This window comes from Coregonus lavaretus, assembly GCF_964263955.1.
Source record: "Coregonus lavaretus genome assembly, chromosome: 21".
Classification (NCBI taxonomy): Eukaryota; Metazoa; Chordata; class Actinopteri; order Salmoniformes; family Salmonidae; genus Coregonus; species Coregonus lavaretus.
Window position 1 is genome coordinate 44550213 of NC_140008.1, and position 16590 is coordinate 44566802.

At 42.4% G+C, this 16590-nt stretch overlaps 2 protein-coding genes across 2 annotated transcripts in view; both read right to left on the reverse strand.

Moving 5' to 3' along the window:
• Positions 1 to 1158: 1158 nt before the first annotated feature.
• LOC311149170 (general transcription factor II-I repeat domain-containing protein 2-like) lies at positions 1159 to 2517 on the reverse strand (the record flags this gene model as incomplete). Its single annotated transcript, XM_084186253.1, has 2 exons — positions 1159 to 2396; positions 2502 to 2517. The coding sequence occupies 2 exons, from the start codon at positions 2515 to 2517 to the stop codon at positions 1159 to 1161; spliced, it is 1254 nt and encodes a 417-aa protein (XP_084042379.1).
• A 13531-nt stretch (positions 2518 to 16048) lies between these two features.
• nek7 (NIMA-related kinase 7) overlaps positions 16049 to 16590 on the reverse strand; it is a 123119-nt gene continuing 122577 nt past the window's right edge. The window contains exon 10 of the mRNA XM_084185814.1: positions 16049 to 16512. Within this exon, the coding sequence (XP_084041940.1) occupies positions 16399 to 16512 (114 nt within the window). The 3' untranslated portion in view covers positions 16049 to 16398. The remainder of the gene's footprint in view (positions 16513 to 16590) is intronic.

Below are 16590 nucleotides of genomic sequence, written 5' to 3' on the forward strand. Positions count from 1 at the left end.
GGTATTTGAATTAATTAATGATACATTTAATTACACATTTATGTATTTAATTCTAATTTTAATTAATTAATGACACATTTAAGTAATTATTTAATGGTGTATTTATTTATTTAATTGTGGCACTTTTAGTCCTCCATACTTTCCAGGTTCTTTACAGAAAAAAAGTCAGGAAACAAATAATAACACTATTAATGAAATAAATAATAACTAAATAACCCTCTCTGAGTTCTTCACAGAAAAAACAGGAAATAAATAACACTATTTATGAAATAAATAATAACTAAATAACTCTCTCTGGGTTCTTCATAGAAAAAAAAGCCATGGAACATTAACTTTCTGTTGTGCCATGCACAATCTTAACAGATAAAAGTTCAGCTCAGTTGTCAGAGCAGAATCTCTCTGACACATATGAGCAGTCTCTTAAAGTTCTTGTGTTCCTTCCTTATAATCCTTTTGTAGGTTCCAGTAGGCTTGTAGACACCGCTGTTTGCAGCTCTCTCTCATCAACTTCCCTGTGAAAACCACAAAGGAAGCAGGTTGAGCAACTGAACTAAGTGATACAGCACCTACACAGCACAATACATTTCACTACCAGTATGGTTGTAAAGATGGATTTTATCCCAGTAGATTTTATTATGATTATATTTGTTTATGCTCAGAATGACTCATTCAAGTCAGAAAAGTGAGCTTACCTATGTATGTTCATCAGTGTGAACTGTGGGCCTGCATCTGGCTGGTGAGAAGTTGAATATCAGGTTCCATTCTAGTTACAGCCAGTCTCAAGCACTGATGCAAATGTTCATCTGTCAATCTTGATCTCATCGGAGTTTTCAGCAGTTTCATGCGAGAAAAGGTTTTCTCGCAGATATACGTGCTGCCAAAAACTGTGGACATTTTCATTGCGTGTTTTTTGATGTTTGGATATGTGTCGTTTGGGAGGGCGGCATAGAAGTCAATGAGACTGTTGGGCTTGAATGCGTCTTTCAGAACATCACAGTTCTGTAACTCAGCCAACTCAAACTGATATGAAGGCTGGGCTTCATCAATGTCGGCAACAAAGGGGTTCTGAAAAAGACGGATTTCTTTTGCATGAACATGTAGTTCACTGAATCGCACACCGAACTCCGCCTTCAGCATTTCCAGTGCTTCCACGCACTTTTAAGCTGGGAACGGGACCGCTGGGTTCTCTGTCGACAGGTTTTGGGTAGCAGGAAGATGGACGAAGTTGCGCTTTTTCACTTGTTCCAAAAGCAGCGCTAATTTCACCTCAAATGCTTTTATTTGTGAATACATGTCGCAAATGAGTTTCCCCTCGCCTTGTAGCTGCAAGTTAAGGCTGTTAAGTATTTCTGTCACGTCTGTTAAAAATGTGAGGTGCCATTTCCATTCTGGGTTGATCAGCTCTGGGACCGTTTTGTCTTTTAAATGAAGAAATGCGTTAATTTCGGGTAGCAGCTCGTAAAAACGCCTCAAAACTCTGCCCCGGCTCAGCCATCGGACCTCTGTGTAGTACAGCACATCTCCGTGCGTAGACTCCAGTTCAGACAGGAATTCTTGGAACTGCCTGTGTTTAAGTCCCTTTGCTCTGATGAAGTTTATGCACGACACCACAACCTTCATTACAGAATCCCACGTCAACACTTTGCAGCACAGTGCTTGCTGGTGAATTAGGCAGTGGACTCGTAGCGGGGCGGTGAGACCCCTTTTTTCCAACTCCCGGTTCATGCGTCCTATTAGACCGCGAGTTTCGCCCACCATGCTAGGAGCCCCGTCAGTCGTGATGCTAGCTAGCTTTGACCAGTCCAGGTCCAACTTCTCCATGGTTTGGCACACTTTGTCAAAAATATCCTCTCCCGTTGTAGTCCCTTTGAGACTTTGGAGGGCTGCCAGCTCCTCGCATATCTCAAAGTTTGCGCTAACTCCACGAATAAAAATGAGCAGTTGCGCTGTGTCTTGCACGTCCGTGCTCTCATCCAGTGCTAATGAAAAAAAGTCAAATTCTTTCGTCTTCTGCTGCAGCTGGGCATATACATTACTCCCGATTTCTTCAACGCGTCTGGTGATTGTACTCGCCGACAGACTTACGGCATTAAATGCATCTTTCTTCTCGGGACACACCTCCTCCGCGACAGCATCCATACATTTCTTAACAAACTCTCCGTCAGTGAAAGGCTTACCGCTGCTTGCTATCAGTTTAGCAACCCGAAAGCTGGCCCGAACGGATGCCTGGTTCAGCTGAGCTTGGCGTACAAATGTATTCTGCTGAGATAGTAGTCCACTTTTTAGCTTTGAGAGTTTGTCTGCTCGTATTTGGCCTTGCAAGCTATCGTACTTGTCTTTGTGACGGGATTCATAGTGTCGGCGAAGATTGTATTCTTTGAATACCGCCACCGTCTCTTGACAGATGAGACAAACAGCCTTTTCTTTGCATTGAACATAAAAATAATCGTTTGTCCACTGCAGGTTAAATACCCTGCATTCTGAATCAATTTTTCTCTTACCTAACCTTTTCGCCATTATTCCGTTCTCTCTTTGACAGGGCCGGGCCTAGGATTTTTTTTCTGGAGGCCAAATAGGAAAAAAATCCGATAGCGTCTCTGGTATTGTTCAGAGGGCCGGGCCAAATGTGCTGACGGGCCGTATCCGGCCCGCGGGCCGTAGTTTGGTGACCACTGATCTGGATGATCCAGAGGAGGAATGGGAGAAGGTCATGTGGTCTGATGAGACAAAAATAGAGCTTTTTGGTCTAAACTCCACTCACCGTGTTTGGAGGAAGAAGAAGGATGAGTATAACCCCAAGAACACCATCCCAACTGTGAAGCATGGAGGTGGAAACATCATTCTTTGGGGATGCATTTTCTGCAAAGGGGACAGGACGACTGCACCGTATTGAGGGGAGGATGAATGGGGCCATGTATCGCGAGATCTTGGCCAACAACCTCCTTCCCTCAATCAGAGCATTGAAGATGGGTCGTGGCTGGGTCTTCCAGCATGACAACGACCCAAAACACACAGCCAGGGAAACTAAGGAGTGGCTCCGTAAGAAGCATCTCAAGTTCCTGGAGTGGCCTAGCCAGTCTCCAGACCTGAACCCAATAGAACATCTTTGGAGGGAGCTGAAAGTCCGTATTGCCCAGTGACAGCCCCGAAACCTGAAGGATACAATGTGATTTTCTGGATTTTTGTTTTAGATTCCGTCTCTCACAGTTGAAGTGTCCCTATGATAAAAATTACAGACCTCTACATGCTTTGTAAGTAGGAAAACCTGCAAAATCGGCAGTGTATCAAATACTTGTTCTCCCCACTGTGTGTATATATATATTAACAAAAATAAATATCAAAATGAAATAAAAAATCTTTGTAAAACAAACACAGCTCTAGCTCTGTCACCTTTCACCTCAGATATGGAAGTGTTACACAGGCGGATGCGGTGGATTGAAACAGATACAGTGCATTCAGAAAGTATTCAGACACCTTTACTTTTTCCACATTTAGTTACGTTACAGCCTTATTTTCAACGATCTACACATAATACCCCATAAGGACAAAGCAAAAATAGAATTTTAGAAATATTTGCAAATGTATTAAAAATGAAAAACAGAAATACCTTATTTACATAAGTATTCCGACCTTTTGCTATGAGACTCGAAATTGAGCTCAGGTGCATCCTGTTGCCAATGATCATCCTTGAGATGTTTCTACAACTTGATTGGAGTCGGCCTGTGGTAAATTCAATTGATTGGACATGATTTGGAAAGGCACACACCGGTCCCACAGTTGACAGTGCATGTCAGAGCAAAAATCAAGCCATGAGGTCGAAGAAATTGTCTGTAGAGATCCGAGACAGGATTGTGTCGAGGCACAGATCTGGGGAAGGGTACCAAAACATTTCTTCAGCATTGAATGTCCCGAAGAACACAGTAGCCTCCATCATTGTTCAACGGAAGAAGTTTGGAACCACCAAGACTCTTCATAGAGCTGGCCGCCCGGCCAAACAATAGGGGGAGAAGGGCCTTGGTCAGGAAGGTGACCAAGAACCAGATGGTCACTCTGACATAGCTCCAGAGTTCCTCTGTGGAGATGGGAGAACCTTCCAGAAGGACAACCATCTCTGCAGCACTCCACCAATCAGGCCTTTATGATAGAGTGGCCAGACGGAAGCCACTCCTCAGTAAATGGCACATGACAGACCGCTTGGAGTTTACCAAAAGGCGCCTAAAGGACTCTCAGACCATCAGAAACAAGATTCGCTGGTCTGATGAAGCCAAGATTGAACTTTTTGGCCTGAATGCCAAGCATCATGTCTGGAGGAAGCCTGGCAACATCCCTACGGCGAAGCATGGTGGTGACAGCATCATGCTGTGGGGATGTTTTTCAGCAGCAGGGACTGGGAGACTAGTCAGGATCGATGGAAAGATGAATGGAGCAAAGTACAGAAAGATCCTTGATAAAAACCTGCTCCAGAGCGCTCAGGACTTCAGACTGGGCGAAGGCTCACCTTCCAACTGGACAATGACCCTAAGCACACAGCAAAGACAACGCAGGAGTGGCTTCTGGACGATTCTCTGAATGTGCTTGAGTGGCCCAGCCACAGCCCGGACTTGAACCCGATCAAACATCTCTTGAGAGACCTGAAAATAGCTGTGCAGCTCCACCAGTCCTATTTATGATATAATTTACAAAGATTATACTTTTTTCCCACCTGAAAAATAATGTTTGTTTTATAAATTAGTATATGAGTTTAACCACAATATTTGTTGTATTATTTTTTCTATCTCAGACTGCCCTTTTCTTTTTATTGGCCAGTCTGAGATATGGCTTTTTCTTTGCAACTCTGCCTAGAAGGTCAGCGTTCCGGAGACGCCTCTTCACTGTTGACGTTGAGACTGGTGTTATTCGGGTACTATTTAATGAAGCTACCAGTTGAGGACCTGTGAGGCGTCTGTTTCTCAAACTAGACACTCTAATGTATTTGTCTTCTTACTCAGTTGTGCACCGGGGCCTCCCACTCCTCTTTCTATTCTGGTTAGAGCCAGTTTGCGCTGTTCTGTGAAGGGAGTAGATATTCAGTTTCTTGGCAATTTCTCGCATGGAATAGCCCTCATTTCTCAGAACACGAATAGACTGAGGAGTTTCAGAAGAAAGTTATTTGTTTCTGGCCATTTTGAGCCTGTAATCAAACCCACAATTGCTGATGCTCCAGATACTCAACTAGTCTCAAGAAGGCCAGTTTTATTGCTTCTTTAATCAGCACAACAGTTTTCAGCTGTGCTAACATAATTGCAAAATGGTTTTCTAATGATCAATTAGCCTTTTAAAATGATAAACTTGGATTAGCAAACACAACATGCCATTGGAACACAGGACTGATGGTTGCTGATAATGGGCCTCTGTACGCCTATGTAAATATTCCATTCAAAATCTACCGTTTCCAGCTACAATAACCATTTACAACATTAACAATGTCTACACTGTATTTCTGATCAATTTTATGTTATTTTAATTGACAAAAAAATTGCTTTTATTTCGAAAACAAGGACATTTCTATGTGACCCCAAACTTTTGAACGGTAGTGTATATATATAAAAAGATCTTGCGTATCTTAATTTCCACAATTAACGAGTAATATGCGTAATAATGTAGGCAGTTCATGCAAAGGATTGTTACCTATAACCAGTATTGCCATTACAAAGATTACATTTTTGGCAAGCAATTATCATTTTAGCAAACAATTATTGTGATTCATCCTATATTATCCCTAACATCATAACCCCATAGCAACATATGTGTGATACATACACGCACACTCATACACACTCGACCCCTTTCCCCCACAAACAACAACAAGCTCAGATGTTCAACAGTTGTTCCATCCCCGAGTCCAACTCAAGAAAGGACTTGATGTGCGAATGCATATACAGTTGCAGCTGTTTGAGAAGGCATGAAATATTTAGCACAAATTTGATTAACCAATGTCAAGTCCTAGCTGATGGATATCAGGTACACCCCCTTCCCCTGAAACACACACACGCTGGTCCCCCGTTGTGACCATTTACCCAATCATCTCTGAACAGTCAGACCTTTGATCATTCCGTGCCACAATACTTTGCCCCCTATCTGATTGTCCGAGTGTGACCCCCTCCCCATATGTTACTGCAGCTATTGTTGCCAGCACTGCCACTACCTGGGTGGGGGCACCCCACCGGCATGGTACAAGGTCATCAAGGTTCTCATTAGCAGCTTTGAGAAATTTCTTGTATATTATGCTCACCCATCAGGGGGCTTTGGCTTTGTAGGACCAACCCTGCCAGGCAGGATCAGACTCTTGAGGGGGCAGTGCTGCTTTAGTGGGTCTCTGACCATGTTTATCTTTATGTCTTGGCTGCATATAGGCAACTTACAGTAGGCCCATAAAACAGATAAGGACTTCTCCTTAGTGTGTGGGTCGCTCAGGTGGGTGTCTAGAGTATAGGGTTGGGGGCCGCTCCATCATGACAGGACAATTAATAAATACATGTATAATTTATTTTAAAATGTATATCCCATACCTGCACACAATTGAAAGCTCTCTCTCACAACCCCTGCTCACAGACAAACATGGGCTCTGGTATTCACAACCATTTTCCTGTGTCACTCACTTAACTCCACACTTTTCCAAACACAAAAACACACACCCCACCTTCCATCACAATACACCTGCACATACCCACATTATGTGCCTTCTATGTCCTCTGTTTGCTGTGTTTTTATCCCTACCTTGATTCAGTACTTTTGTGTTCCAGTTCCTTATATGTGAAGATGTATTATTTAGCTAATTATCCTTTCTTCTAATGCTGTCTTATCTTTTTTTTAAATACTATGAATAGAAAGTCGAATACTAATTATTTTACAACATTCCCTATATTGAATGGTGTAGTGTCAACAACTACAGACCAGTATCCCTTCTTCTTTTGACCTCACCCTCTCACCGTCTCCCCCTACTCACAAGGCAGGCAATACGCTTGACCTCATCTTTACTAGATGCTGTTCTTCTACTAATCTCACAGCAACTCCCCTCCAAGTCTCCGACCACTACTTTGTATCCTTTTCTCTCTCGCTCTCCTCCAACACTACTCACTCTGCCCCTACACAGATGGTAATGCAACGTCGCGACCTTTGCTACTCTCTCCTCTTCCATCCTATCATCTCTTCCCTCTGCTCAATCCTTTTCCCTCCAATCTCCTGATTCTGCCTCCTCAACCCTCCTCTCCTCCCTTTTTGCATCTTTTGACTCTCTATGTCCCCTATCCTCCCGGCCGGCTCGGTCCTCCACTCCTGCTCCATGGCTTGACGACTCATTGCGATCTCACAGAACAGGGCTCCGGGCAGCCGAGCGGAAATGGAGGAAAACTAGACTCCCAGCCGACCTGTCATCTTTTCACTCCCTCCGCTCTACATTTTCTTCCTCTGTTTCTGCTGCTAAAGCCACTTTCTACCACTCTACATTTCAAGCCTCTGCCTCTAACCCTAGGAAGCTCTTTGCCACATTCTCCTCCCTGCTGAATCCTCCTCCTCCTCCCCCTCCCTCCTCCCTTTCTGTGGATGACTTCGTCAACCATTTTGAAAAGAAGATTGACGACATCCGATCCTCATTTATTTAGTCAAATGACATCGCTGGTCCTGCTCACACTGCCCTTCCCTATGCTTTGACTTCTTTCTCCCCTCTCTCTCCAGATGAAATCTTGACCCTATCCCCTCCTCTCTTCTTCAGAGACCTTCTCCCTTACCTCACCTCGCTCATCAACTCATCCTTGACCACTTGCTGTCCCTTCCGTCTTCAAGAGAGCGAGAGTTGCACCCCTTCTCAAAAAACCTACACTCGATCCCTCCGATGTCAACAACTACAGACCAGTATCCCTTCTTTCTTTTCTCTCCAAAACTCTTGAGCGTGCAGTCTTTAGCCAACTCTCTTGTTATCTCTCTCAGAATGACTTTCTTGATCAAAACCAGTCAGGTTTCAAGACTGGTCATTCAACTGAGACTGCTCTTCTCTGTGTCACGGAGGCTCTCAGCAATGCTAAAGCTAACTCTCTCTCCTCTGCTCTCATCCTTCTAGACCTATCTGCTGCCTTTGATACTGTGAACCATCAGATCCTCCTCTCCACCCTCTCCGAGTTGGGCATCTCCAGCGCGGCTCACTCTTGGATTGCGTCCTACCTCACAGGTCGCTCCTACCAGGTGGCATGGCGAGAATCTGTCTCCGCACCACGTGCTCTCACCACTGGTGTCCCCCAGGGCTCAGTTCTAGGCCCTCTCCTATTCTCTCTATACACCAAGTCACTTGGCTCTGTCATATCCTCACATGGTCTCTCCTATCATTGCTATGCAGACGACACAAAATTAATCTTCTCCTTTCCCCCTTCTGATAACCAGGTGGCGAATCGCATCTCTGCCTGTCTGGCAGACATATCAGTATGGATGACGGATCACCACCTCAAGCTGAACCTCGGCAAGACGGAGCTGCTCTTCCTCCCGGGGAAGGACTGCCCGCTCCATGATCTCGCCATCACGGTTGACAACTCCGTTGTGTCCTCCTCCCAGAGTGCAAAGAACCTTGGCGTGACCCTGGACAACACCCTGTCGTTCTCCGCTAACATCAAAGCGGTGACCCGATCCTGTAGGTTCATGCCCTACAACATTCGCAGAGTACGACCCTACCTTGCACAGGTCCTAATCCAGGCACTTGTCATCTCCCGTCTGGATTACTGCAACTCGCTGTTGGCTGGGCTCCCTGCCTGTGCCATTAAACCCCTACAACTCATCCAGAACGCTGCAGCCCATCTGGTGTTCAACCTTCCCAAGTTCTCTCACGTCACCCCGCTCCTCCGCACACTCCACTGGCTTCCAGTTGAAGCCCGCATCTGCTACAAGACCATGGTGCTTGCCTACGGAGCTGTGAGGGGAACGGCACCTCCGTACCTTCAGGCTCTGATCAGTCCCTACACCCAAACGAGGGCATTGCGTTCATCCACCTCTGGCCTGCTGGCCCCCTTACCTCTGCGGAAGCACAGTTCCCGCTCAGCCCAGTCAAAACTGTTCGCTGCTCTGGCACCCCAATGGTGGAACAAGCTCCCTCAAGACGCCAGGACAGCAGAGTCACTCACCACCTTCCGGAGACACTTGAAACCCCACCTCTTTAAGGAATACCTGGGATAGGATAAAAGTAGTCCTTCTATCCTCCCCCTACCCCACCAAAAAAATATATGTTTATATATTTTTTTTAATCAAAAAATTATAATAATAATAATAAATAAATAAATAAAATAAAAAAGATGTTGATTTATTGTAAAGTGGTTGTCCCACTGGCTATCATAAGGTGAATGCACCAATGTGTAAGTCGCTCTGGATAAGAGCGTCTGCTAAATGACGAAAATGTAAATGTTAAATGTTAGTTTGTGGCAAATGTTCTCATAACACAAAAACAATCATGTTTATACACTGAACAAAAATTTAAATGCAACATGTAAAGTGTTGGTCCCGTTTCATGAGCTGAAATAAAAGATCCCAGAAATGTTCCATACGCACAAAAAGCTTATTTCTCTCAAATTCTGTGCACAAATTTGTTTACATCCTTGTTAGCGAGCATTTGTCCTTTGCCAAGCAGCGTACGGTATAAAGAATGTGACAGGATTTGATTGATTTGTACAGTCAAAGGCATACACTGATAGAATGATGTCTGAACAAGGTCTGAGATTTTCTGAGATCTATCCTCGTTCAAAAGAAGTGTAGACGGACGACAGGTTATCATCCAGACAATGTTCGAAAATACTTTTTACTTTATTGCATACAGTTAGCATACAAAGCAATTATGATGCACATCTTGAAAGACAGCCATGAAATGTTCAAAAACATTTTTTTCTCCCCAACGCTGCAATAGAAACTTCAGAGGGCCAGTAGGAATAATAACTTTTAATTTGACTCTATACTCCAACATTTTGGATTTGAGATCAAATGTTTTATATGAGGTGACATTTACAGAATGTCACCTTTTATTTCAGGGTATTTTCATACATATCTGTTTTACCAGTTAGAAATGAATGCACTTGATGCATCTAGTCCCCCCATTTGATTTGGACTAATTCACTTATAGTATTCGGACAAATTCACTTACAGATGCACAAACGTTCATGACCCCAAAACTTCTCACCATTACCAATTAAAGGGGAGGTTAGCATATTTTTTTTGGGGGTGGCGGATAGAATATTTATACATGTAACTTTCTCACGATTCAGTCATGATTATCCGTAATCTTCGTAGGATCCACATTAATGTAGAAGTTTTCAGAAACCTATTATATTCTTATTTACAATAAAAGCGACTCACATAACACATTATTTACCATTCATTTCTATTGAGCACAACATAATCCTAAACACAACCAAAACAAACTGCAAATGCATCCAACAAGTTTGTAAAGTCACAAGCTTGATGTAGTCATTGCGTGTAGGAATACGGGACCAAATACTAAACTTTTCTCTAATTGTAATACACTATAAGTGAATTTGTCCAAATACTTATGACACCTTCAAAGGGGGGGGGGGTGCTTTCATTTCTAAACGGTAAAACAGATATGTATGAAAATACCCTCAAATAAAAAGTGACATTCTGTACTGTCACCTCATATAAAATATTTGAGCTCAAATCCAAAAAGCTGGAGTATAGAGCCAAATTAAACGTTTTAGCTTCACTGTCCAAATAAATATGTAGGGGAGTATAGTATCGTCATCACACTAACACTGGAACTGAGGTGATCACCCCGGGAGCGATCTAATCGAGCGCAAGAATGGTGTGTGTGCACTCAATGTGCATTAAAAAAAAGCCTTGGTGCTTTTCCTCCATACGACAACCTGTGTGTGTGTTTACAGGGTAAATAAAACAGCTTTTTTTTAAGGCAAATATAATTTCAGCCAGTATTTTTTAATACTCACAAGCCAAAATGGATCCCCGAAAATTGCGCACAATTGTGTACTACGTCCATTTTGTATAAATGTTTAATTTTTTTGCAATTCATATGATATGTTACGAATTCAAATTTGGTGCTTAAAATCCTGGACTGCATCTTTAATCTTCTACAAAGCAATAGGACTAAATGATGTTCTTCTTCTTTACCAAAACAAGAGCAGAAAAAAAGCTAAGGGGTGGGGAGGTTATAGCATAAAACATCTGAATACGCTGACAATACTCTTAACTGTTATCTGATCAAATAAATACCATTTTACATTTGGTATAATCTTAGCAACGTTTTCCATAAGCTGATGATAGTGCTGTGCAAAAGCCATTCTGATAGCAGGACATTATTGATAAGGCATGTATCGTAACTAACAAAACTCCTTTACTGTACAGCTAGTTTTCCATCAGTTACAGACACTGAAAGAATTGTAGAGAAAGGCATCAAAGATGTAATAATGTACAGAGGATTGAGTTTGTAAAAGACAGAATTGGAATATTGAAATTGAATATTGCAAACAATCAGTTGGTGGGACATTGTGGAGCATTGTGGAAAGAAAGAAAATGATCAGCAAGACATGCAACAGAAATTAATTGTATCCTGTACCTCCTGCATTGTATCACTGTTGTTTATTTCCCCAATCAAACAACAATGACAGACACCAGCACTATGGTGATTTGATGTGTAAACGTGATCATTGTTAAACATTGGCATCAGCTCAGTAAACCACCCTACCACCGATAAAATAAAAAAAAAGCACACACAAAAACAAAAACAAAATAGTTATCCAATTTAAATTATATGGTAAGCCTACTCCTAAATCTAAGAGTGGGCTTATTTTAAAACTAAAATATAAAATCTAGGACTGGTCTTTGGATTGGAGTATTAGTTAGAATTATCACTAATAACTTTATTAGGCACTTCAGTTTTCATTTTGTTTCTCATGTCATGGACGGCACTACTCAGATAAAGCTTTTATATTTGTTATTATATAATTAACATTCAAATCAAATCAACGTTTATTGGTCGCGTACACAGTTATGTAGATGTTATCGCAAGTGCAACGAAATGCTAATCTTTCTAGCTCCAACAGTGCAGCAATATCTAGCAATACAATGTACATTACCAAGTACATACATGTATAACCTTGCTGTTAACTAGTACTCTCTACCTCTACCTACCTCTTTCTTAGCTCTCACTCTCACTCTATACACTACTACCCTGCTCTTTGGGGTAAAATACATAACACGATCCTTCCTGAAATACATTCACCACCATTTTATCATACCTTCCTATCAGTACCGGGGTAAAAAGTGCAACGCAGCAACATTTAACCATCAAAACACTTCATTTCTTTTTTTTTTCTGTCTGGGTGTTGTTACAATCTAGATTCTAATCTACACCTAACAGTATTCTGTTACTAAAATTACAATACTCAACATTCATATTTTGCAGATTCTGCTGTGTGTGTGTGTGTGTGTATGTATGTATATCGTACATATTCTGTTATATTTATTTAATGACATTAGTAACACGTGTGTCAGCAGACTACTTAGGGTTGAATCCTAACTTGAGATCCTAATCCTCTGAAAGTCCTTCTTAGGGGCCGGGCAGGAAGGTCCAATAGAAAAATCTAAAGTTTCTTAGCCGCAGCAATCTTTAAGCTCAACAGGAATAGAGAGAGGACATACGGTGCATTTGGAAAGTTTTCAGACCCCTTCACTTTTTCCACATTTTGTTACGTTACAGCGTTACGCTGTTTATTATCTATGCATAGTCACTTTACCCCCACCTACATGTACACATTACCTCGACTAACCTGTACCCCCGCACATTGACTCGGTACCGGTACCCCCTGTATATAGCCTCTTTAGTGTGTTACTTTTTATTTTACTTTAGTTTATTTAGTAAATATTTCTTGAACTGCATTGTTGGTTAAGGGCTTGTAAGTAAGCATTTCATGGTAAGGTCCTGTTGTATTCGGCGCATTTGACAAATAACATTTTATTTGATTTATTCTAAAGTTGATAAAATATTTTTTTCCCCCCCTCAATCTACACACAATACCCCATAATGACAAAGCGAAAACATGTTTTTAGACATTTGTGGGGGGAAACTAAAATACCTTATTTACATAAGTATTCAGACCCTTTACTATGAGACTCTAAATTGAGCTCAGGTCAGTGGCGACCCGTCATTCAGGGCAGAGCCCCACCTGTTTTGAGCCCCACATTTTTACCTAAAAAACAAAAACATTATATGTGTCACATATCAGTTTGCAAACAATGTTTAAAAAAATAACACAATCACTGTGTTAATTAAGCCGCATATAAACATCATCTCTTTTTTGTTTTCTTGAGTAAGGCAGCTCCAGAATGCAGGTGTTTCAGCCTAGCTCAGTGCTTTCTGTGGTGGTGGGGCAGCCAGCGGAAAATACGGAGCGTATGGGTTGGTAATGTTCTCTAGTTGCGCCGTGATTAGGTAATGTTCTCTAGTTGTGCTGTGATTGGCTCAGTGTTCTGTCACTAAATGGCGACACTACGTCACTGCCAAATCTAAGGGTAGAGCTCGAAAATTCAAGCCCCTTGGATGCTGCCATAGACTTAAATTAGAAGTGCCCATCCAACAAGGCTCAAGGGCAATGGCCACAGATACAATGACGTCAAATCACGTTATATTACAGTAGCTTTGATTGGACTGATCATGTCAACGTCATATTTTCAAAATCTTAGCTAGCAAGCTAGCAGCCATCATCATGAATCAAGTCAACTATCTACTGGCAAATGATTTTTAATCCTTGTCATATGAAGAGAAATAATGAAGAGAAATTATAGATAAAACGTATCGGTGCTCATCGGCCATTGGACATAAACATTACACAAGTTGGAAATCGCAAATTCAACAATGAGTGGTTTGGAGGGAATTAGTGGCTAACTGCAAGCATTGCAAAGCAAATCACTAGCCTGCTATTCAGTGGAGTGGCTGTGTGGTCCCAAGTCTGGATTCAAGGGTCTCTTTTCCAAGCTTAAAATGATAAAACATTCAACATTGGCCATGCTGTCATTCCAGCATGATTTCTGCCGCGCTCAAAACAACTGTTAACTCGGAACTGGGAAATCTGACTTCAGTGAGTTCAAGACAACTGGGAACTCGGGGAAAAAACAAGCTCCGACTGGGAAAATACGTTTTGAACGGTCATCCAACTCGGAATTGTAAATCAGGAACTCTGGCCTCTTTCCAGAGCTACGACCTGAAGATCACTGACGTCATCGTGATTTTACCTTGTTTTTTTCCAAGTTCCCAGTTGTCTTGAAAGCGCCATAAATCCAGAGAATGCCAGACTTTGATGACAAAGTTTGATTTTCCCACGAAGGACCACCGCGCCACATTCCTGTTCAAGTGAGCACAGCACAACAAGGTGAGTCCAAAAATGTATCGTATGCTTCTGCATAAATGATGTAATATGCCAGGGAGATATGTAACCTGTAGCTAAGAAAGTAATACTAAGTGTATGTTGTGTAGTAAGCTGTTAGTAGCCCATGTGCAACAACCTAATAATTTGGTAAACTTTCCAATTTTAATTTCACCTACTGTTCTGACTTGGTGGTGCACATGTAGCCTATAACCTGTTTTAGAGAAATGTAATCATCGAATATTGTAAGAGCTTTCATTGCCTGCTTATATGCCCCCTTCATTTATCCTACGGTTCTGACTTGGTGTACAGGGAGAACACTGTAAGAACGGCCCATGTTCTGAATTCTGTCGCTGTACATTTCAAAAGTGCTGAAAAAATAGTTATATTGACTACGTCCGTCCTAGCTCGCTCATGAATGTCTTAATCGAAATTACGGATTGCCTCTTATCCGCTTGTCGTCCCCTTATGCCATAGTTTGTACATCTCAATTGAAAGTAAAAACCACATTTGTTTAAGCAAGTCAGCCATATCAGCTATGTTTTTTTTAAAGGCAGAAAATGAGGCTGAATGAACTGTTTCGCTGCCAGACAAGGCTCTGCTGATAGCCAGGTGTATTAGTGGTAAGGTGTTGGGACTGCTGTTGGGTCTCTGCTGTTGGAACAGCTTTATGTAGGCCCTGACAATGGTGTGTGGGCACCATTTGTCACCGTTATAGAGCAATTAATATATTGTTTAGTGTTGTGGCTTTGCTGGCATGCATACCCCCTACAAAAAAATTGTTTGCCCCACAAAGATTGACATGCTAAAATCGCCACTGGCTCAGGTTCATCCTGTTTCCATTGATCATCCTAGAGATGTTTCCACAACTTGATTGGACATGATTTGGAAAGGCACACACCTGTCTATATAAGGTTAAAGGCTAAAACCTAGCCATGAGGTCAAAGGAGTTGTCCGTAGAGCTCCGAGAAAGGATTGTGTCGAGGCACAGATCTGGGGAAGGGTACCAACCCATTTCTGCAGCACTGAAGGTCCCCAAGAACACAGTGGCCTCCATCATTCTTAAATGAAAGATGTTTGGAACCACCAAGACTCTTCCAAGAGCAGGCCGCCCGGCCAAAATGAGCAATCGGGATAGAAGGGCCTTGGTCAGGGAGGTGACCAAGAACCCAATGGTCACTCTGACAGAGCTCCAGAGTTCCTCTGTGGAAATGGGAGAACCTTCCAGAAGGACAACCATCTCTGCAGCACTCCACCAATCAGGCCTTTATGGTAGAGTGGCCAGACGGAAGCCACTCCTCAGTAAAAGGCACATGACAGCCCACTTGGAGTTTGCCAAAAGACACCTAAAGGACTCAGACCATGAGAAACAAGATTCTCTGGTCTGATGAAACCAAGATTGAACGTCTGGAGGAAACCAGGCACCAGCCAGAGCTCGGACTTGAACCCGATCGAACATCTCTGGAGAGACCTGAAAATAGCTGTGCAGCGACGGAGCTTGAATGGGAGAAGAATGGGAGAAACTCCCCAAATACAGGTGTGCCAAGCATGTAGCGTCATACCCAAGAAGACTTAAGGCTGTAATCACTGAGTAAAGGGTCTGAATATTTACATAAATGTAATATTTCCGTTTTATTTTTTATGTTTTTGCAAAAATTTCTACAAACCTCTTTTTGCTTTGTCATTATGGGGTATTGTGTGTAGATTGATGAGGGGAAATAAAACAATTTAATCCACTTTTGAATAAGGCTGTAACGTAACAAAATTTGTAAAAAGTGAAAGGGTCCGACTACTTTCCGAATGCACTGTAAATAACCCCCTTCTCTTAAACAAAAACAACATTTACATTACAGAGATCTCTGAGCAGAACCTCTCAATACATGATTGTGTGAAAGACAAGATGACCAGGTGTCTGCCTGTCCTTATGTGGAAGCGAGGGATGAGAGGAGGAGGGAGGAGAGGAAGAGATGCGGGTCGTAGTGTATCCTCAGGTGTAGACTTAGCTGCCCTGCTGCATCTGGCCGTGCATGTGTTTGGCGACGTCATACACATACATGATGTCCGGCCTCTTCTCTGGGTCGGGGTTAATACACATATCTACCACCTTCCTCAGCTAGATGGAGAGAGGAAGAAGAGGGAGAGAGGAGGGGAAAGAGAGGGACAGAGACAGGGAGAGAGAGAGATGGAGACA